This window comes from Vanessa atalanta, chromosome 14 (genome assembly GCF_905147765.1).
Source record: "Vanessa atalanta chromosome 14, ilVanAtal1.2, whole genome shotgun sequence".
NCBI lineage: Eukaryota > Metazoa > Arthropoda > Insecta > Lepidoptera > Nymphalidae > Vanessa > Vanessa atalanta.
In genome coordinates this window covers 2,052,687-2,077,109 of record NC_061884.1, presented here as the reverse complement: position 1 = coordinate 2,077,109, position 24,423 = coordinate 2,052,687, and the positions used below count along the sequence as shown (strand labels likewise).

Sequence of the window (24,423 nt, the reverse complement as noted above, 5' to 3'; positions counted from 1 at the left end):
AACTTGAATGGATAAAGGTTATGTTTTCCTTTTTACTAAATTTTACACATCTTCATCCACTCAAGTCGTCATACATATAGATTAATATTTAGTCTTTTTTCATGTTTAGAGTTTACCTATACGTTTACTTTTTTATTGGGTAGATAGTGTATTAAATATTGTTTTACAACTGGCTCCATTTTTTTTGCATTTGTTTGCAATTCTAGCTAATTGAGGATCTTGCTTTATTTTAAAGTATTATAGTAATATAATATCTTACCTTTTGACCCTAAAACCCCATTATTGTTTATCGAGTTCCTGCTAAATGAAATTCGAAAATCGACTGGAATATCACACGCACCAGGCGGCTTATACGTCCATGTTCGATTGGTCAACAGCTGACCTGAAGCATCATAGATCAAATGTTCTGTTGTCCAAAGCCCTAGACCCATTACAAACGCGCCTTCAATCTAAAAAAAATTTTATTATACCCATAATCTATACATTAATACGTGAAGCATTGTACCCTATTTTTCAACAAAATGACGGAGATGGGAGTGTATTTATATACACTCCCCCCTATTTATATAACCCCCATCCGCGTTTACATTACGTTTGGCATTATAAAAGTTTACGTGGAGAAGGAGTGCAAACAGATAATATTTTTATAAAATATGCATTAGAAACACTTAAAAAAAAAAATGTTACACACTACGATTCGTTTAACACATCACGTTTATCTACAATAAAAGAACTCTTGCCACCATCAACGTTCGTCGCAATGAAAGTAAGCGACCTGATGGACTGACATTGATTCCCTGAAATTAATTTCTATTTGTATATATTTAAGGACTTAATGTTAATCATTTTTATCTAGATAATATTTAATATGAAACATTCATAGTTTACGTTCTCACTGTCAAAACATGTCACGTCAAAGATAGAAAAACAATGTTTTTTTTTTTATTTGAATTTTTAATTGGAGTAGTGACAAAGTATCCAGTTGAGCCTCATTTTCCCTATGTACATATCTCTCGAATCAACGCATATAATTTTATATTAGCAATAAATTATCTTTTTAAATATATAATAAATGAAATAATTGACCACTAGACAACCTAAATACAGATTATCTTTGGGGTTTTGATTTTGTCGCATAAGCCCTTCAACTTAAGGAACGCAATTGTTATAAATGTAAACTAACACAAAACAAGATAAATTTCATAGATATATTCTTCATCTTTTTAGGTTTTTACTTAATAATTAAAGAAATAAGATAGCAATAGGTATTGACATAATTAAATAAAATGGATAATATTATGTTATTATTGAATACTTTTTTATATAATTAATGTATTTTTAATATCTTATTTATGTTAACAGCATATATTTATTTTGAAAATATTAATTTAAATATGAATATCATGATGATTGTTTTTCTATCGGAATACTAATTTAGACAAATCTTAAAGTGTATTCGACCTTTTCTTTATGAATATCTTACTTCGTTTTTAAAATGTGTTTAATATATTAACCCTTTTGGCATTATTATAAAAAAACTGAAATGATAGAGAATATAATTGAACTGTATAAATGGAAGGCGTTTTTGCTTTATTTTAAGATTGATTTAAGTTTCTTGCAATAGTAACTTTGCTTAATTATAGTTTTTACTTATTTTGTTACTTTGTTATTAAGTATCTTAGAAAAAATAATGAATCTACATTTTACAGCAAATTTAAAGAGACTAAAGTGACGTGACGGCGGAATTGATTAAGAACGTTTTTAAACAGCTTTTCAAGATACTACTTAACACATAGTTACTCAAAAAAAGTCAGATATTAGACTCAATTTAAAGTTTATTATGTGGGCCGTTCCCGGCGGCACTGCAATGCCGGGCCGACCCGTGACGGGAGTGGAGCGAGCCCCGAACATCCCGTCGATTTACAAAAATCAGTTTAATATACTGGTCCCGCAGTGCGGGAACTTTCAGATATTAAGCTGAAAAGAACAGATACTACACTTTGATCTTAGCCAAAAGGCCGAGAAGCGATACCCACCCTAACACAACTGAGGGACGTCATTCTACGCGAGATAATCTCGCCAGCGCGATGCAGCATAGTGACGAAATAATAAAGCGCCATCTATGAAATTACAACAAAACTAGTTCGAATTTATAGCAACATTACTCTAGGCTAGCTAATTAAAGAATTTCACCGCAGAATTCAATTTCGTTGCTTTTTATTGTAATGAAAGGCTACCATAACCGATGTAGTTAGTTTTCAAGCATAATTTTGCTTCCCATTTTTGATACTTAATTTTTAACATGAGCTCTCACTGGCGCTGACCTAAATTATTTAAGTGAGTTCAAACTCGATATGAAATTAACGAAAACGTCAATTTTCATGCGTATGCCAAATATGTAACTCGCACTAGCGAAATGTCGATAACCGCGCGTTCTTTCGACTTGAAAACTTATAAAAACTCGTACTACCGGTTTTAGTTCATCTGCGTTTTCGCTTGGGGCGTTGATAGGATATGTATGGAAGAAAACTGAAAATAAAATACTTTATAGTTAACTTTCTAACTCGTACTAAGGGTACTGACCCACCGGGTCAAAACATTTAACATAGTAGCCAAGGCTACCATTGAGGAAATCCTCAAGGGACGGCTATAGAGGTCGACCTCGAGGCCCGTACCTAGTCCGACATAGGCCAGCCAGAAAGACCATCGCTAACATTACTCTATGTATTATTTAAAATTAAAAGTTGAAGACCACATCAATTAATATATTAATTCTTGACACCATATTGATAAAGCTAGTTATAGTTTATTACTCCAAAAATAGTTAGAAATATCAATATTTCTAAAAGGTATTGTTGACCTTAAACTTAAACAATCAGTATATCGGTGTTATTATTTTATAAATTTGCCAGTTTTCATCGATACTAAAAATAGCAGTTGATGTTATTTAAATGAATTTAGTGCCAAATGTTTCTATACTTCTCACTAGATGGCGGCCTTTCAGTATTAAATTCACACAATAGTTGTGCAACGCTGCCATTAGATGGCGTTTAAATAAAACAGAGAAACCTGCATCGCGCTGGCAAGATTTACACGCAATACCTTATATAGTTCTCGTGTCCAAATTTTCAGTACTCTGGTTTCCCTTCAAAACGTATAAATCTTTCGCCTTTTACTAAAGATTTCCGTGGAGGGGAACACTCAAATGAGTCTAAACATATTTTTGAAGCCTCACTCTAGGGTGAGGTTAATAAATGATTATAACGGCGTTGCAGAACTATCGATAGTTGCCCTCGAAAACTATTCACGATATCGATAGTATCGTATCGATCAATATTATATCGCCACTATCGATAGTATCAATAGTTTTGGACTATCGATAGGCAACGATTTTTTGATAGTATTGGCTTTTTAATGTAAGTAATATACTCGAAATGTATTCTAATCGCTACATTAAAGATTACTACAAAAAAATTCCATTGTAATGCCACCGTCCTCCTAAAATTTTTTTTTAATGTTGTAAGTATTTATAATGTTTATTCATAAATTAAACACAAAAAATATTGACAACATTTTTCACATTCAAATTTTTCATTATTCCTTATTCCGCACAAAATGTCTTAATTCTAAAAACAAATATTGTGGTAAATTTCATTTATTTAAATATACACTATAGTTTGCTTGCTAAATTACTTATCTTGAGAAAGTAATACTATCGGAAATTACTGGCTATCGATAGTTTAGGTTAAATGTAATGGTTTTTGCAAAACTATCGATAGTATCAATAGTATTGCTCATGGGAAGCTATCGATAGTATCGATACTATCGATAGTGTCGATACTATCGATAGTATTGATACGTGACAATACTATCGATAGTATCGCTTACACCTTAACTATCGATAGTCTATCGATAGTAGACCTCGAAAACTATGACCAGATAAGCAACATTAGATTATAAGTAGATGGATATATCTAATGACTAACAAAAAATTTAACAAGACAATATAACGCATTGAGTCGATGTTAGCATTCATTTAAATTTATCCGTTGATTGTATAAAAATATGTGAATTATCTTAGAAAAGTATAAATCATTTTTAAGCTATTCGGCTCTTTACGACAATTTCTAAAAGTACTTACTTGGCCCACGTCAAGATCAGGGTTGAGACTACGGCCTGTGTCTTCCAAGAGATCCACTCTGTTAATAATATGGGTTCCGCTGAGTACGTCTAAGTGAACTTCCGCGGAACAAACTCCATATACCGGGTATCCTACCAGATTGTCCAGCTGCGACGTCATAGCGTTAACTTGTAGATTTATTCCTGGTAGATTTTTGTTGCATCAATAAACATATATAAGTATTACATTTTATTAACTATTCCCATTACGATAAAAATAAACTTCAAACTCTATAAAAAAACATATAAATTAAAAAGAGAAATAAAATAAAACCTTTATCGTACGCAGCTTTAACAACCTCTTGCCAAGTCGGCTCGTCAAGCTCTTCCTTGACAGTCTCCAACCTCTTCAACAATTCATTACAAGCTTTAACAGTGGCAAATGCTACAGCTTCACTTGTGATGCTGCCGCTGCTCGCCATGCTGTTCGGAGACACGAAGTTATCCGAACCCCTGACCGTCACCATGCTTAATGGAACTTTTAAAGTGTACGCGCAAACTTGGGCCGCCTTTGTATTTATGCCCTGGCCCATTTCGATTCCTCCATGGGACATCAAAATTGTCCCATCGGCGTGATACACAGAAATCGTTACTGAAAAATTTCCATAATACACAATAGGATAACTCATTATCGTTAGTTGTAAGCCTTTTTTCTTCCAAGCGTTGGTGGCATTATATTTTTCGATTTCGGCTCTTCGATCGTTGTAATTGGTGTCCATTTTGAATGTATCTATCATGTCTTTTACTTTGTTGTGTTTGGGTGCGATGTTAATTTTTCGTATATCGATTGGGTCTTTCTTTGTTATGTGCGATATTCGTTCCATTAAATGTTCCGCAATAGCTGTCCCTTCAGTAGTTGCTAATAAAAAAATAATATCGGTCAAAATGGACGCGTAGACGATACGTATGCTTATATTGCTTAAATAGATTCCTTTTCGGAATAATTCGAGGCCATTAAGTAATACTTTAAATAAACTAACCTGGAGCTCTGCACCAAGTGTTACCAGCTTTATCAGTGAGAACGCTGTACCCTTTGATATTCCACCTGGAAGTGTCATACAGATTGGCCATAGTAGATGCTATCTCTGAGCCCGACGAGTCGTTGTACGAATAACCGCAGTCCGAGTAGTAGACGATGTCTGCGTGCTGAATAACCCCGTCGTTGTTCACACCCAACTGATACATACACAAACAAAAAAAAAAAAAAATGAACTTTCAGTCTACATCAAAAAATGTTTTCTTTAATAAGCTCTGGGATACCAACTGGGGGTTTCCTTGGCATTCGGTATTAATTACAAGCGCATAGGTAGCATTTAGTTTTATTTGTACCTTTTGTTGTTTTTTTAAATATAAATATTAAATAAATATTGGACAACATCACATACATTACTCTGATCCCAATGTAAGTAGCTAAAGCACTTGTATTATGGAAAATCAGAAGTAACGACGGTACCACAAACATCCAAGACAACATAGAAAACTAATGAACTTTTTCTACATCGAGGTCGTCAAAATATAAATTATTTCCGTTTTAAAATACGGTTACTCGTCAACGTATGTGTCTAAGACCATCTTTTTTGAGGCTCAGTTAGATTTACATTCGCGTTTAAAACAATGCCACGGATGAGATCTGGTCTCAAAGGCGACATCGGTACAGAAGCCCCACCTCGTACTCGAATCGAGCCGCCTGTCGCTTGCCGACGGCGTGCATGTTGTCCGTCAGCGGCATGACGAGACTGGCGCCGCGGCCGAGCGCGTGCGCGGCCAGCGCGGCGGCGCACGCCGGCAGCGCGGAGCGCGACGCCTTGCCGCCGTACGCGCCGCCCACGCGCCCCGCCGACACGTCCACGCTGGGGGCAACCCGTAACACGTGAGCGTGCGGACACTGCCTAGCGTGCGCGACGTCTATGTGTGTGCGTGAATGAAAAACCAGCAACCCACTCAGGAATTATTCTACTGCACGTGCGCGCTATTCCCTCACTCGTAATCCGATGGGACGGGAAATCCGACCGGAAAGGATTTAGGCGCAGGACCAGCTTTACGTGCTCTCCGAGGCCCGGGAATGTACACACTTTCCCCTTCCAGAGCTCGACTTATTATCTTCGGATTTGTCTTGATTCGACCTTGTCTCATTATCTTAGTGAACGATACTACAATATATCGAATAAAAATACTACAATATTCGGTGTACCTGTTCAACGGTAAGTCCAGTGACCTGGCCACTGCGATCTGCACTAAGTCCATCCACTGCGTAGCCGACCATACTCGTATCCCGCGACGCGTGAGTTCCGCCCTGCAGCTCTGAGTCTCCATAGTAAAGTGGTACTGGTCTGGGATGTAATAATGACCTTTAATAGTGTGAGTAGTTTCGTTGCCTTTATCTGTTGCTTTAATTGTCACATCCTCGCGAATCTAAAATTAAATTTCAATTAAACATAGCATTTTAAGAAAAAGCGAATTCGAAGCAGAGTTTTGAGAGGTTTGAGTTCATAATCGGCCGCTGCAAATCTTTGTCTAGTGGACTAATCACCTTGCTTGTGTTAATTTATAATAATATTATTATGTGACTGAGTTAAGATAACCTTACCTAAACAAAGCAATAACTTTTTCTTATCTACGAGATATTATCAGATTTTTTCATTATGATTTTTAAGGGAAATATCGCCAATAATCCGGATTGATTGTGAAAATTCTAAGAAAACCCTATTTTTCTGCGTCTACAACCTCGAAGTTATTCGACCTACTAGGCAGATATTCTATTTATCTGAATTTCTCATTAATTATACTTAATAAGTATACTCACTCGGTTTTGCTTATCGGGAGCATTTAATGCTTCTGTTATGCTCAATACGGGCTTAGTATCATATTTTTTATACGACACTTTTACCAAGCTGGCTGCCTTGATAGCCAGTTTTCTAGAGATGGCTGCGATTAAACCAATCGGTTGACCGTAGTAGGATATCTTTTTACTGGCCAAAATTTCCTCTTCGAATTGTTCGTCTTTGGGGATAAAGGAGTTCGTCCCTGGTATATCTTTGGCGGATAAAAATGCTACGACGCCTGGAATTTTCTGGAAAACATTTAAAAAATAATCTGTTAGTAATGTTTAAGGCTTACATACAGAATAAAAAAAAAATTGACACCAATAACTGTTTCTGAAGTATGATGTGTATTTTTATGCACAATATGGTTTTTCATAAACTATTCTCACCCTCTTTTTCTTTTACTGGATTTTTTATATTATAAATGTTATAAGCAACGTCATATAATATAATCAAACGAATGATCTTTAGTAAATAAACAACGATGTATATTTAAGATATTATTTATCCCCTCTAATCTACCCAATCAAGCAATTGATTTTCTCGTATTGTTTCTCTAGCCTATTTTTCGTAATGTTAAAACCACATCCTATTGTAAGCATTGACAAAACAGTCATCATTTCTACCAAAAGGTCCGACTGATCACCGCTCAGGCACTCGTACGGTAACATATAATTAACAAAACTACACATGAACTACCACATTTAGTTTGATTTCAAACGAAACGCTTGCACTTTATTTCAAAGCGGATTATTTTCATATGCTTGCTTGCGCTTGCGATTAGGAGTGCTGTATTAATTTCCGTGTGATGTCACATAACCGACAACCGGAGGATGGTCAAAACGCTTCTAACGCTTGCTTGCTCTTCGCTTTGACCGTCCTCCGTCCGTCGTCCTACTTCATTTGTCATATAAATTTAGATTTTGTAGGTGGTTCAGAAGACAACAGGCTATGTATGTATGTAATCTATAAATATAATAAAATTGGAGTGTCTGTTTGTAATATTAAAATAACCGCGTTTTACTAAATGCATATGTATGTAGACACGGTACATATACGTTAATAACATTTTTTACAATTTTTGTCTGTCTGTTTGTTCCCGCTAATCTCTGGAACGGCGGGACCGATTTTGACGGGTCTTTCACTGGCAGATAGCTGATGTAATAAGGAGTAACTTAGGGTACAAAAGTAAGTTTTTTGTTAAACTCACACGCGCACGAAGGCGCGGGCACAGCTAGTATTTAATAAAAACCCGCTGAGCAGGTAAACCAGTCTTATTCGGTTTTAAAACAGTGTATTTCTTATTAACGGTTTATTTATTTATTTAAAAAACACTTACCAATACTTCAGTGGTATCGAATTGGACAATTTCACCGAGACAGATCGTGGAGAGGACGAACGCTACGTGCACGTCTCGAGGGCCGGAAACATTATCGCAACTGTATAACGCTTCACCTGAACACTGAAAATATATTACGTAAAATTATCATTATTTAATGTCCAAAAAGTCCGTCTATCTAGGACTGGTAAATGGACCACTTGATGGTAACTGGCCATCACAGCCCATAGACAAATGCGTTGTTTGAAATATTACATAATTAATATCTTGGTAACTGAGAAGTCACGTCCGTTGTGTTATACATAGTAATTATACTGATTCAGTCCGATCACAATCCGGAACATAACAATACAAAAGAGTGCTGTGTAGCGGTAACTGAGATGTGGGTGGTAGGTACCTACCCAGACGAGCAAGAAAACCCTACCACCAGGTAATACAATACGTCGTATTCTGGTGGCAATTCGTTATCGTCGTCTAGCTTATCCGGGATGGGCATGACCTACTTAGTAGATTATAAAAAAACATATTATATTTATTTATTTAGTCCACGTAATTATATTTATTATAATGTATTCAACCGCAAAGTAGTATTACTTAGTACTGTTGTGTTTAGATTTAAATGATGAGTGAGCTACAGTAAATATTGGCATAAGGGACATAGCATCTCAGTTCTCAAGTTTGGTGGCGCATTAGCGATGTAAGGTTTTTTTTTCTACGGCGCTAATGTCTATGTTACCGTAAGGTGGTTCATTTGACCGTCCGTCGACCTAAACCATGAGAAATTGTAGTTGATAAGTTTCATACTGTTACTTCTTAGAAGATTCTACATTCCAACTCGGAAGTAGCCGGAGTTCTATCAAATGTTTTCAACTAACTTAAACATATAATTAAATATGTAATATAAAAAATGACCTGAGATAGAGCTTCCAATTTCGGTACAGGCTGGTTGAGCGGCCACAGGCTCTTGTCTGTTTCGTAGGATTGGATGCCGCTTGACAGGGGTCTGACTAACTCACTGCCTCCGGATGCATATCTAGGATTCACTGACGGACTTAACGAGAGAATTGCCTGCAAAAATTCAAAATTAAAATATACTTTATTCAAGTTGGCTATTAGAAACACTTTTGAATCGTCATATTACATAACTGTATTAAACGTAAAGCCACAACCGATTCGGTATGTAGGTTATATCGAGAAGAACCGGCAAGAAACTCAATATTTACTCTTATTCAACATTTGACATTATGTCAGTTAAATACAATTATGTAATATATCCTGCCATAAAGTTAACGAGTATTTAGCTCCACGAAAGATAATGCATATGAGATTTACTTTAAATGTCTTGTAAAATGACGCCTCAGTACAAAATACGTTGGACGTAAATAGTACATACTACAAGTTACGTAATTAAAATTTATTTTGATTTAATCTGTAATCCAAATTGGGTAATTGTTTCTTTAGTATAAAGTCATACTTAACAATTCAATATCGAACCTAAACATTATGTTTTAACGTAAAACTTCTTTAGTTTCGTATCTTATACAGTTATAGAGATATATCAGGATAGATATATTTTCATTGTACATTGTAATTTAGATTTATTTTCTTCAAACAAATTATTGATTTTTTTTTTTTTAAATTAAATATTAAGAAAATGCACCTTATAAAACAATCCCAAAGCGATAGCCTTCTTGCAGAACGGCGATGGTTCTGACGGATCATCAAGTGGGACGATGTCTTCCTGTAACTTCACTAACGCCATCCGCAGAGTTTCATCACTGAACAGCGGTTGCCCTTTTAGTATATTCTCAACATTTCTGGCATGGTTGTACGTGGGACTTATGGAACCATAGACTATGTTTGAAGTGAGAATTTTTTTATTTTTATCTACATGGAAATTGAACCCAGCGTTGACTATCGCGTGAGTATTTTGGGCGCGGGCCATAATCTGCAAAGTACGAAATATATTCATAAAAAGGAGCTTCAAAATGCAAATACATCCTAAATGTATGTACATATCATGGGTACGCCACTCCGAGGTCCCGGGTTCGATTCCCGGCCGAGTCGATGTAGAAAATTTTCATTAGTTTTCTACGTTGTCTTGGGTCTGGGCGTTTGTAGTACCGTCGTTACGTCTGACTTTCCATAACACAAGTGCTTTAGCTACTTACATTGGAATCAGAGTAATATATGTGATGTTGTCCAATATTTATATATTTATTTATATCTAATGAGTTTTCAGAATGCCGTTAGAGCTACTTCAGCACACCGTGGAATCAATTAATTCAGAAAGAAATCGGATAATATTCCAAATGTATACCGATAATTTTTTCCGAAATATTTGAAATCCTAATTCTCATTGGTGAATAAAACCCATGTCACTGAAAGGATGTGACATCGAATAAAATAAATATTGAGATATTTTGTATTTTCTTACATACCTTGTATGTTCTTATCAAGTGGCTATTGGACAAAGGCGGTATTTTCACGTTCAATATAATTTGGTCTTTAAGTGAGGTTTTCAAGAACTTCGGCAAATTAATTTCTGTTGTCTTCAAATGCAGATCCTCTACAAAAAGTTATATAAAATTAGTTCTGTGTCAAAAATTACACATGTGGCAGATTTTAATCCCACACGATAAGATGGTCTACCACGTTATCAATTATATAATCAAATTAACCCACAGATAATGGCGCTGTAAATAATATTAAACATTCCTTACATCGCCAATGCGCCACCGACCTTGGGAACAAAGATGTTGTGTCCCTTGCGCCTGTATTTACACTGGCTCACTCATCCTTCACACCGGAACACAAAAATATTGACTTCTGCTGATTGGCGGTAGAATATCTGATGAGTGTGTACCTACCCAGACTGACTTGCACAAAGCCCTCCCACCAACTAAATGGAAATGAATTACAAATTCTATGGTGACTGGATTTGAACCCACAATCATCATCTTATGAATCTGGTTTTCTAACCGCTGAGCGGTTCCGGCTTAGGTCTTTGCATTAAAAACGATCAATATATATCAGATATATTGAAATTCTAAAAGAAAACGCGATATAGCACGTAACACACAAATTAAAAAATATATACGAAAATACAAACCCAATGTCACAGTAGCATTAACTGTTTCAAACAAGACGAAAACGTCTGATGGAAAATAGGGGTGACTATTTTTCATCGCTAAATTACCGCCTATCGTACCAATCTGGAAAAAAAAACAATATGAATTAATATATTTGTTCGATGTTGCCCGCTTTTTATATCTAACGAATAGGAACTATTCTATTTGCTGTGAAAACGATATTTTCTGTTTCCCTCGTTAGGAATACATGAAACTAATTCAAAGGAGTAAATTATCTATGGAATCATCCTAATACATTCGATCAATACGTGTATAATAAATTAATTGTTAAACAAGACTATTATTCAGAATTAAGACTAGAGACTGGCACACACATGTCAAAAATCAAAAAAAAAAAACCGGATACAATATAAAATTGAGACTAACATTGTTTGCCTGTTCCAAGTTGAAATCGAAGGGTACGAATGGTACGAGATCGACCGCCATTTTCCTTATTGGAATGGTTTATGTATTATAGTAGTTTTATTCATGATACACACATTGAAAGTGTATGGAATACTTTATATTTCATTCAGTGGTACTTATGCCAATGGCATCTTGCGTTTGTACAAATAATAAAAAAAAAAAATATATTAAGGTATGACATACATTTTTAACTGGAACATTAGCAACTAATTCCAGATGATCGTGGAACTGCTTCAGGTATGAGAAATCATCGTTTTTCATTTGTCTCTGAAATATCGCCATAGTTTCGTGCAGAGAAAGACCCGCGCCCAGAACTAGGTTTGCGTCGATGAACGTGTCTTTAAGCGTGCTTATTGACGATATGTCGATGTAAACACGTGACTCCTTGGTCGGTGGATACACTCCTATAACAAGATAAAGAAACAACGTCAGTTGTGTTTGTTAATAAAAAACACCTTTTAAAATTTTCATAATCACCTAATAAAAAATAAAAAAAATGAAACTGTGACAACGATTTTAATATTTCATAGTGTTAATATATAATCAAATCAAATCAAATTTATTCAAGTCTCTAAGAATCGTCGATATTAAAACACTACCACCGTTTCGGAAAGCAGACTCCAGCGAGAAGAAACGGCAAGAAACTCGCATAGTTGCTCTTTTCAAATAAACAGATTTACAATGCTGTTTTGTACAATAACTACCACGAAAAGTATTGCCATACTAATAATATTTAATTAAAATTAAACATTATATTAAATTATCTACTTCGTTTTACCTTTCCCCGTGTTTCCCGCAACTAAGCTGTAATTATCCGTGCCTTCTTTTGTAAGGACCTGTAATTTAAATCGATTAATTTTAATAACATTATGTACGATCACAAAATTTTATAAAAATATCATAAAAAAAATTAGATGTAGTAGATAAGAATACTTGGTGTTAGGGCTTTGTGCAAGTAGACTGGGTAGGTACCCACTCATCATATATTATACCGCTAACAGCAATATTGAGATTAGTGACGTCACGAAGTCAATCAATTCAATCAGTGCTACGAACAGAAGTGCTTCCCACCCCGCCGACTACGCTCTGAGCCGAGGTGCGATCTCATAGGAGACACCCTCAGGATGAACGTCTCTCTCGATCCCGAAAGATCTCAAACTTCATGGCTGAGTCTAGTACTCGTCCCAACTCCCGGTGATGCTGTGAAGGCCTGTAGGGCCAACAGCAAAACAAAACACAGGCACAAAAAAGCAATACTGAGGCAGTGTCCCTACAGGCACAAGGGACATAACATCTCAGTTTTCAAAACATGGCGGCGATTTGGTTTTGTAGAAATGTTTAAAATTTCATACGGCGCTAATGTCTTTGGGTTTGGTGACCACTAACTATGAAATGGCCCACTTACCGACTAGTTCGCCTAACCGTCCTATTAAAATTGTTTTGCAGAATTTCTGCATGCTCATATTACCTTAAATACATCTTCCACGGAAAATGCCTTGTACCATCTGTTAGTATCCATTTTAATATCCAATATATTTCGGTTATTGTTATCGATGAAACACCAGTCATCTCCGACATTGTCGTCTTCACGACATTTCTTTGCACATTTAATTTTATCAAGCTCTTCTAAATCCTGGCGATAAAAAAAAAAACTGAACACACGCGACAATGTATTCATGGTTTGAATTATCTGTGTAATAACAATCAAGCATCAGTAAGCATCAGTAGAAAGTAAACTCTTACATTTCTTTGAAGAGAAGACCGAAAGAAACACAGATGTAGGTACGTACATATATTTAACATAGATTAAATTAGTCGATTCTAAGATGACATACTAATACAGAATAAAAAAAAAAAAAACTACTAAAAAGATTCCGTTCGTATCAATAACAAAGTCACGATTTTAAATATTAAATAGTACAAATTTTTGTATTGTATTTTTTTTTACCTTTATATCATTTCCAGCTTCAACGTCCGAAGCAAAAGTCTTAAACGCATCCAGAATAGGCCGGTAACCGGTGCAACGACATATGTTTCCAGCAAACGATCGCTCTATTTGTTTCGTAGTGAGATTTTTCTTTGACCCCTCGAACAAACTGTTAAATGAACAAGTCTGTATATGAGCATACGGATAGTAAATACATCGCTGGATTATCCATTAGGTGTGTTGGTAACTGCCTAGAGGACCTGTCTATACATCCATAAAATATATACTATACATACATAAACTTGTAAAAGGCAAATAGTTTTCATCTTCGGGGATATTATATCACCAAAATTTAAAATTCATTAAATCGTTTAATTAAAAAAAAAAAATTAAGACTAAAAACTTTTTTAAATACAAATACGAACTTAGATTTGTAAGTATAATTGAAATAACGATCATTATTTTCTTGTTCATTGTATTAATTTTCTTAATGGGTCTGTCATATTAAATAATGACTGTACTAATTATTTCGAGCAAGCGATCGATATCGATGTGATATAATTATTTACATGTGCAATATAGTATAAATAAAATAATATTGACTCAACAGGATGTACGATGGAAAATTTACATATTTAATTGTAAAGAACAATTTTATAATATACTAGCTGGCCGTTCAGACTTCGTACGGGTAAAATTCGAAGGTTATCCAAGCATACCTGTACATGTTCATAATCCAGCCAGGTGTGCAGTATCCACACTGGGTACCGTTGAAGGAAGCCAGCCTGCTCTGCAATGGATTGTAACCATCTTTCCTTGACCCCACACCTTCTATTGTTGTGATCTCCCATTCGTGGCAAGAAAGAACGTGAACCAAACACTGAAAGATATATTGATTAAGTTACGGTAACCACTTTTAATCAAGATTAGGCAAATTTGCAGGAGATAATATGGAACATACCAAAAAAGGGTAGTGGAAATTAAAAAAAAATGCTGGAGAAGACTAGACAAAGAAAGCTCAGTTAAAGAAAACTTGGAAATTGTTTGAGGAGGTCTATACCCGTCAGGGGCCTTAACAGAATACCTCTATGTAGTATATTTTTATGTTAAAAATAGAGAATATAATTATATATAGCCCAGCAGTGGAACTATTACAGGTCCGATACAAGTGTATTTGTAAACACAGATATAATCTGTATAGGGAATAATAAATTCTGGTTCTGAAGCCTTATACTCTTTCCATTAAACTTACGGCAGTCATTCAATATAATAATATGAGTATTTATTATGTATAGTATTATTATGTCATTTACAAGTTTGTAAGTGGATCGGCGCGTGGGGTATTCAGAAGTCCGTGATAATTTTTAAGAGAATAATTACCGGTTCTATACTAGTTTACGTCAAGTAATAGGAAAAGTACTAGAATACCAACTAACGGAAAATTATATTTCTTCGACTTCGGACGGGTTCAGTTTATATAAAGATACCCCTCCTCCCATTTCTCCCCCTTAAAGTTGATAATCCATTTTTAACAGACGCTTACGTTACAAAGTAAATGTATTTCCCAAATTTTTATCAGTCTAGACTCAGTAATTTTGGGAGTTGACTGACAGTTAGGATAAACGATACCATATATGTAAAAAAAAAAAAAACTTTATCCAGAAACTTTTTTTTTTGTGTACTGATGGTAGAATTGTTACGAGGCGTATTCTTAAATAGTCTTAATACATTATCTTTCTTTATTTATATGTCTAGACAAACTGACAACGCGTCGAAAAAAATAGTAAAGTATTATGACGTTTGGCGAATGTCAAAAGTAGCTGTCAAGCATACCAAGATAATAAACCTGACTCGTTCGTTTTAGATCTTTTGTAGTGTCGCACTACACACTACTGCTACTACTACTACTCACACACATACTCTATCTAGATATATAAATATTCTATTATATATAAGAATATAATATTATTTATGAACCAATGGAACAGACCTCTACTAAGATTAAACCTAAGTCTACTAAGATTAGACCTAACAGAGTAGTATTAACCTAAAAGTTAATACTACTCTGTTAGGTCCTTTGCGCCTTTGAACTAAAAGGCTAATTACAAAGAATAGTTTGGTTGTAGAATATCACGCATTAGAACAATAAGCACGTTATATTACATAACGCATAATTATGTATAATAATTACGATCAACGATGTGTGTATACAAAAGCAAGGTTATGGCTTTTGAGCAGTGTTTTTTTATTATAAAAACATGTTTTATATGCCTTACGCGTTTGACGTGGTTATTTTATTAAACGCGTGATAAATAAACCAAATACCTTTAGCGAACATGTTATCCTAGTAAGCAAGTATTTATAAATAGGCAAAGACAAACAGTTCAGTATCTCTTTCTCCTTTGTTCATATTCAGCTTTATTGTTATAAATAAAAAGAGTTAAGAAATAGAAGATAATGATTGTGGTTGAATTTAGACAATTGGGCGAAGACTTTATCGGATGTAGTTTATTATTATACTTTAGTATTAATATACTTATATATAATATATCTTTAGTAATTATCTCCTCCCTCTATCTATATCTGCACTCACCTGGTTTCGTTCTACGCTACTATCACCAAAGGTTATCTGTGAGAGATCGTTATATATATGGCGATAAGGCCGTCTTTGCGCACCACTTATCAAATACTTTTGGTTTCTCTTATGTACTCGTATGTGCAATAAAGTATTTAAATAAATAAATAAAAATAAACAGAGAATGATTACATTTATCATATATCACGACGTATTGTCTATCGTTTTAACAAAATCTTTGTTCGACAAGATCTTGAAAACATATCGAAATAAAATCTTACCGAATTAACAGCTATGATTTGTTTCTCGCTACTTCCGGGGTGAATTTTTGCTACAGAGACGATGCATGCACCGCAGCCACCTTCATGGCACATAGCCTTAGTTCCCAGGAGACCTAGGTAGTTCCTCAGATAGTCATTCAGTGATGTTAAAGGGGACACTTCGGAGCCATCTGTAAATGTAATTTATACATAAACAAGTATTTCAACATTTAAATTTATATATTTACTAAAACCTAATAAAAATTGTGTATTAGTGTAAATTTATTTTCTTTTGACTCTTGTATACAATAAACAGTTACGTAGTATAATAGCTTGTATAAAATGATATTATAAAAAGATAAGTTTAAAAAAAAAAAATTACTAATTTTAAACATTTTTGTAATTTTACGTGTCTAGTAGAACTGATCTTTTGGAATGAAATATAATCTTTCCTTAGATCGTGATCTTTAAACGTCAGAAAGTGATGTATTTACTATAAATTAGTAAGTCATTTTTTACGATTTCATAGATAACATTTAAAATGATTTGTTAAATCGTAACAATTTAGTAGATTGCATTTAAGAATCCTCTTTATTTTCTGCACATCTACTCACTGGGACAAAAATTCGCTTACGATATTAATATACGTACATATAAGATCTAATAATAGAATATATGTTTCACTACTTACTCAAAGAGATGGGTTCACCATTCACCGTGAAATTGATTTTATCCATAGTTGTTAACGTATTTTTATTCCTTGCACAGTATTACCTATAACATTAAAAACAAACAATATCAGTCTTGCTTATAAAACTTGCTTAGTGGATTTCTTGTTTAGATATTTAGTACTAGCTGAACCTGCGGCTTTACCCGCGCGAAATTTCTTATTTTACCTATTAGCACAAAGACCGTCAGTCCCATTTGCCCCTTGGGTAATTAATTAAAAAGCATTACAAATAAGTATTTGTCTACCTTAGGATTCAAACCAAAATACTAATATTTAATCTAGATCAATTCAACGGGTTAAGCGTGAAGAGGTAACAGACAGAGACACGATAACATTTATGATATTATGTGCCTTGTGGAAAACACAGCATCGCATTATGAAGAAGCAGTGTTAACTCACCTTTATATTTTTACTTATGCCTGTGTGTTTTAAGCTGAATCACATTAACCCTTTGCCTTATTTGTATGCTCTGTCACCGCAAGGCGGGAACCGGCCTGTCAAAGTCATTGCGTGTGTTACTCGCCGCCTAGTTGTTTGTGTTTTTTAATTTTAATAGTTTTTAATTGAAATTAAAATGAATGAAAACGAGAGTTTCGTTCCAAATGATAAGGAAAATAATCCGAATGTAATAGTTTCGAACGAAGACGGTTCGGACTCGGATTCGTCGTCAGGGTCTTCAGTAACGGAGAGTGAGAGACCGTCTTTTAAAAGGAGAGTTTCAAAAGAAGACCCACGCTTAGAAGCTCTCATTAATCAGGTAGGATTTTTATCGAATATTTATATGCAAAGTCTCGGCGGCTCGCAAAATAACCATACTATTAGTTCACAGAGTATAGGTAATCAGATTGCAAATGAATCATTTTTAATTCTTCCACAAGAAAAAGAGACAGTTCTTAATTTAGGCCAGGTAGCAATTGATATAGATGCAACTAAATTAATAAAACCAGCGCTTCCGGAAAGGGTTGACAAGATAAAGTTACTTCAAAATTTTGGCTTACCTACCTGGCGTAATGTGAGATACTGTAAAACATTACAATCATTTGCTGCCACACCCGGCTTTACTGACTTAATAATAAATGATGAATTGTGCCACCTCAGTAAAACAAAAGATTATTTAGCGGGCACTGAGAATGTTATGGCTGCATTGTCAAATGCAATATTTGAAAGCAATGAGTTGCTTCGGACTGGTTTGCAGTCTGTAGATGATTGGGCTTTTAAATCTCCGGAAGAATTAAAAGCATCAACTCTTGTAGAAAAGATTACCTCAGCGGTTGGTAAAGGGACACCATTTTTTAAAAATTCTGAGGACATATTACAAGTTGTATGTGGTAAGCGGGCTGAGTGTATAGAGACTAGAAGGGAAAGGTTGATTAAGGAAATTCCTAACAAATGCATACAGTTGGCACTTAGAAATATTCCTCCTTCAGAAACATCCTTATTTGATCAGATTAAATTAAATACCTTAATTCAAAATTTTGGTGGGCCACAGCATTGGTTAAGTTCTCTTGTCTTAACAGACAAAAATTCAGTGACTCCCTTTAAAAGGAAGGCTTCTTACTCAGCCTCAAACTCATTCCCCAGCACAGCCCCAAAGAAACCCAAATATGAGGCTCCTCGGAGGAACTTTAATTTTCAGGGTAATGACTTCAAGGCCAGAGGCAAAGGTAAGGGGAGAGGTAAAAAATCTTCCTTTCGTGCCTTTGATCAGTCAAGACAGTGACGCCAAACTGGGGTTCAAAGGGGGCCAATTAAAGAATTTCAGGAAAAGGTGGGAGGAGCTCGGAGCAACTCCCTTTATCCTGAAGGTTATATCAGGGTCTCGGATACCCTTTGTTCAAAGACCTCCTTTAGTGTACCCTTCACCAGCAGTAGCAAAGAATTATGCTACAAAGCCATCTGTGCAGATGACTTTACAGATCGAGGAGTTGAAGAGCTTGGGAATATTGGAAAAACCAGTTTCTTTGACTCCCGGTTTCTTCTCCCGGGTATTTCTAGTAAAGAAGAGCGATGGTGGCTTCAGACCCATTTTCGACCTTCGCGAGCTGAACAGATTTGTGAAAACCAAACATTTCCAACTTATCAGCCACGTAACAGTACCCGAGTTCCTTCAACCAGGCGACTGGTTGATAAAAGCAGACATATCTCAAGCTTACTTTCATCTGCCTATAACTGCCTCCCACAGACCATTTCTGCGCCTCTTTTACAAACAAGAAATGCTCCAGATGACCTCACTGCCTTTCGGCCTATCATCAGCCCCAAGGCTTTTTTCAGCAGTCACTTGCTGGGTCGCGGAGACTCTACGCAAGAGAGGGGTGCGGATTCTGGTGTACCTCGACGATTTTCTCCTGGTACACCAGAATCCCTCCAAATTGGCATCACAGGCCGCGGAGGCTGTGGACCTTTTGGAGTCCCTAGGATGGAAAGTCAATTACTCGAAGTCGGCTCTGACTCCTGTGAGGTCACTAGACTTTCTGGGCATCAATTGGGATACAGAACAAAATATCATGTCACTTCCAATCAAGAAAAAGATGTCAATTTCTACTGCCTTAACAAGTATGTTAACCAAGAAGACTTGCAATCTTCGGGAGCTACAGCGCCTCTTAGGGCAGTTGAATTTCGCATGTTTCGTGATACCGAGAGGCCGACTTCATTGTCGGCACCTGCAGATTTTTTTACGTCAATTTCCTCGCAATCTGCCAAAAGTAAAATTGGACATCCCGCGGAGGGTGATGAGCAATTTACATTGGTGTCTCGGAGCCGTAGACCTAACAACTCCTATTCATTCGGTAGGAGTATCCCATTTTCTGACCACCGACGCTTCAGACATCGGTTGGGGTGCAGCAGTACTGGACAAGACGACAATGTCGGGCTCTTGGACAACTCAGCAGAAACTATGGCATTGCAACAAAAAAGAGATGTTCGCAGTATTGTCTGCAGTAAGAGGCCACGCGAAGAGTCTCAGGAACTCACACGTGTTGCTACAGACAGACAACAAAACAATTATTGCGTACATTCGCAAGGAAGGAGGCACTCACTCGATAGGCTTGCTGTCTCTGACGTTTCAACTCTTGACCCTTCTAGACAAATGGAACATAATTCTATCTGCACAGTATCTCCCAGGCAGATACAACGCCATAGCAGACAGACTGTCAAGGAGACGCCCAATACCCGAGTGGCATCTACTGCCTCTAGCTACCCGGGAGATCTTCAGGCGTTGGGGAAAACCAGACGTAGACATTTTTGCGTCCAGAAGGTCGGCAATAGTACCAGACTACGTAACTCTCGATTCACGAGACTGTTTCGCCATATTCGTAGACGCTTTTTCAAGAGACTGGAATTATCGGTTGGGGTGGATATTTCCTCCACCAAATCTAATACCAAGGGTACTATGTCATCTCAACAGGGCGAGAGGCACCTACCTACTGGTGGCTCCGGATTGGAATCAACCCTTTTGGAAAGCAGATCTCCAGGCTCGAGCCCTGGACCAACCCATGATTGTACCCAACTTGCACAGAGCGCTAGTGGACCTGACAACAGGGCGTCCACCTCCACAGATAGACCAGTTAGCTCTGAAGGTTTGGAAAATTGGGGGTGGGCGGACAAGATAGCCACATGGTCGCAGGCTGAAAAAGACCTTCTCAAAAAGAGTTGGCGTCGTTCGACTCTTGACACATATGAACCAGCCATTAAGAGATGGATAACTTGGTGTAGCGCTAGAAGCTCAGACCCGAAATCGCCCAGACCAGAAGAGGTAGCTCAATTTCTTGCTGACACCTTTCTAAAAGAAGGTTTAGCTTATGGCACGATGCTGGTTCATAAATCAGCAGTGGCAACATTTTGTGGACAAAATAGTGTAATATCTTCTAACTTTATGGTGAAACAAGTGTTGAAGGCCATCAACAATTCTAGACCACCATCATTTAAACCACCAATTTGGGATGCCAGACAAGTGATAGAGTGGCTAAAAAATAACCCCAACAATAGTTCATTATTTGAAATTGCAAGAAGAACTGCAACAATCTTACTCCTAACGTCAGGGCGTAGGATACACGACCTAACTTTATTAAGAATATCAAAACAACATTTTACTGATGATGGACAAGATATTTGTTTTTGGCCAGTATTCGGAGCTAAAACTGATAGTGGATCTAGACGCCAATCTGGTTGGAGACTTCTACCTAATCAAGAAATTAATTTATGTCCAGTTCGTTGGATTCGTCTTTTGATTCAAGCATCTGAAAGTAGGCGGACAGAAGATATAAAGCATCTGTTCATAACAATAAGAGGTATACCAAAGCCAGCTTCTAAGACTTTAATAGGAGGATGGGTGCGGTCTGTACTGAAGGATGCAGGAATTGATGCCTCACCTGGTTCATGTCGATCAGCAGTAGCTTCTTTGGCTTGGCTAGAGAATAGGCCCGTAGAGGAAATTTTAGAAAGAGGTAATTGGAAAGCTGTAAATACTCTAAGAAAGCATTATTGCCGAGAGATTGATACACAGGAACGCGAATATGATTATAATTTATTTGATAATTTTAAAACTATTTAATGTGATGACTTCATTGTGATTGTTTTGATCTCAAGTAGATTTATAAGGCATTATATAGTTAAAATTTAGATTCTGCTTCGGAGGCTTTGTATGTTAAATTTTATAGTTAATGTTTTTTATCTTTAATTGTTGCAGAGAATTTATTATGTTGTTTTTTATTATTTGTAATAATAGATAAAGACTATTCTGTTTTTAATTAATTATTATTATTTTTTCTTTTGTTTTTGTTTGGGTAAAATTTCTACAATTGCATTGAATAGAAATTGACTAAATTAGGTATATTCCTAATGTTGTAGAAATAAGATAGAGTCAGATATTGGAATTTTATTTGCAGGAGGATAGCAAATAATAATTAATAAAAGTTATTTCTTTTATTTATTTATTTTTTATTTAATGAAGATAAAAAGACTGACTGTAGGTTTTATTAGTATCTACTCTTATGTTCGAGACATGTAATTTTTAACACATTAATTATTCTGCTTAACTCAACATTGCGTGTGTTTATTTGTCACCAGCAGATATCAAACACGTCGTCTTCATAATGCGATGCTGTGTTTTCCACAAGGCACATAATATAAACGTTTTACATAACAATAAAACGGTTATTATGTGCCGAAAGAAAACACAGCATCGCAGGAACGCTCTTCCTGGTGAATACTCCAATGACTTTGACAGGCCGGTTCCCGCCTTGCGGTGACAGAGCATACAAATAAGGCAAAGGGTTAATGTGATTCAGCTTAAAACACACAGGCATAAGTAAAAATATAAAGGTGAGTTAACACTGCTTCTTCATAATGCGATGCTGTGTTTTCTTTCGGCACATAATAACCGTTTTATTGTTATGTAAAACGTTTATATTAATATAGATAGTATTGATAAGATATGTGCTCTTTATACAGTAGAGCCATTATTAAAATAATAACTTCTCATGTACTTTATACGCGATATACGGCACTTCTTACATATTCAATGTGCGTAAAACCATGAGATCTAATACGTCATTTGTACCTGTTATTAATGTATCACACACCATTCCAATCGGAAAACATCAATACAAAGTATTAACGGATATCGATAGATTTTTTTTTTTAAATAATAAATATTGGACAACATCACATACATTACTCTGATCCCAATGTAAGTAGCTAAAGCACTTGTTATGGAAAATCAGAAGTAACGACGGTACCACAAACGCCCAGACCCAAGACAACATGGAAAACTAATGAATTTTTTCTACATCGACTTGGCTGGAAATCGAACCCGGTACCTTGGAGTGGCGTACCCATGAAAACCGAACACCACGCACTACTCGACCACGGAGGTCGTCATATAATTATTTTAATGATTTATGTTGTGTTGGCGTTCTTAACTGTGTCAATTCGTGTAAGCCAATCATTGTTTCGTTTACACAAAATAAACACAAATACACAAATAATAACAGCTGTAAAGTTAAAAGGAATACAATAAGTTAAGAAGAAATCGTGACAGAAGTTAAGTAGGACGTTCAACTTTTTTACTTTCAACAAAAACATCGATCGAGTTGATTGAACACGTTAATATCGTCCAGATATTTTTTTTTTATGTAAGCTATAATGAATTACTTTTATTTTCTTTTTTAATGATTGTTACTCTGTCTGTTACCTTAAACCGCTGAAGATAGTTTGAGTCCCGAGGACATAGACTACTATTTTTAATTCACCCCTCGAGGGACTGAAATGGTTTGTGTTCTATTAGTTAGTTTTATATATTAATTAAGAGAATTTTATAATAAAGAATGTTATAGAAAATAATGTAGAATAAAATTATTTAGACGATTTTGGATTTAAAACTGCATATTGAAAGCCACAGTACAGGTAAATGTTATTACAATAATACATATATAATACACGAACTATGATAAAAAAAAAATTGAATTATACTGGATACAGAAATATGGGTATACGATAATTACATTTATATGTTTGATTGAAAAAAATATTAATTACGTATTGAGTTTCTAGTGGCAGTTTGTAATTTTATTTTAAATTGGAAAATATGCGATTGAGAAATGCTTGAATAGTTTTTTTTTTTTATTTAAAATAACCTTCTGTTTCATTCGTATACAATTACGTATGAAATTTCATTAATATACATAAACATGAAATCCATACATGACCAGTCTATATTTAAAGGGGGTGAATCTGAAAAGCACCTTACCGATGATGGTCAAGTATTGCATCGAGGGAATTGGACCATTGATTTTTTTGGGGAAAAGATAAGTCCACCAACTCTGCACCCGGACGCTTGTTATGCTTAGGATGGATATGATAGTAATATCATATAATATGTTCTAAAGGCGACGCATCGTCCGGTATCAATGTTATGTATGTTGATCTAGTAGTTTTTTTTCGGTTATGCATTACAAGCGCAAATTATGAAGGGCGACAAAATTATAAGGATCAATATAAAAATTTCTTCGCTTGTAAACTTAAAAAAAAAAATCATC

The 24,423-nt window shown here is 35.6% G+C and overlaps 1 protein-coding gene and 2 non-coding genes across 4 annotated transcripts in view; 1 reads left to right on the top strand and 2 right to left on the bottom strand.

Annotated features, from left to right (window-relative positions):
• The window catches only part of LOC125068923 (xanthine dehydrogenase 1-like), a 28,335-nt gene that overhangs the window by 622 nt on the left and 3,290 nt on the right, over positions 1–24,423 (bottom strand). The window contains exons 1-20 of one of the 2 annotated variants that reach the window (XM_047678302.1): positions 17,556–17,574; positions 17,351–17,433; positions 16,681–16,850; positions 14,544–14,704; positions 13,846–13,993; positions 13,366–13,530; positions 12,676–12,733; positions 12,081–12,301; positions 11,453–11,555; positions 10,782–10,909; positions 10,001–10,288; positions 9,253–9,408; positions 8,341–8,463; positions 6,983–7,249; positions 6,371–6,591; positions 5,846–6,029; positions 5,160–5,355; positions 4,454–5,038; positions 4,142–4,323; positions 260–449 (exon numbers count right to left, since the gene is read on the bottom strand). In XM_047678302.1, coding sequence (XP_047534258.1) covers positions 260–449; positions 4,142–4,323; positions 4,454–5,038; positions 5,160–5,355; positions 5,846–6,029; positions 6,371–6,591; positions 6,983–7,249; positions 8,341–8,463; positions 9,253–9,408; positions 10,001–10,288; positions 10,782–10,909; positions 11,453–11,555; positions 12,081–12,301; positions 12,676–12,733; positions 13,366–13,530; positions 13,846–13,993; positions 14,544–14,704; positions 16,681–16,850; positions 17,351–17,396 — 3,592 coding nt within the window. In that variant the 5' untranslated portion in view covers positions 17,397–17,433; positions 17,556–17,574. Of the gene's footprint in view, positions 1–259; positions 450–4,141; positions 4,324–4,453; positions 5,039–5,159; positions 5,356–5,845; positions 6,030–6,370; positions 6,592–6,982; positions 7,250–8,340; positions 8,464–9,252; positions 9,409–10,000; positions 10,289–10,781; positions 10,910–11,452; positions 11,556–12,080; positions 12,302–12,675; positions 12,734–13,365; positions 13,531–13,845; positions 13,994–14,543; positions 14,705–16,680; positions 16,851–17,350; positions 17,434–17,555; positions 17,575–24,423 lie in introns of those variants that run through there. The other variant, XM_047678301.1, reaches the window with a different exon arrangement.
• On the bottom strand, positions 1,838–2,030 carry LOC125069048. The gene has a single exon (XR_007119822.1). It is a non-coding gene; the product is annotated as a U2 spliceosomal RNA (small nuclear RNA).
• Positions 3,132–3,248, top strand: LOC125069045. Its single transcript, XR_007119819.1, has one exon. It is a non-coding gene; the product is annotated as a U5 spliceosomal RNA (small nuclear RNA).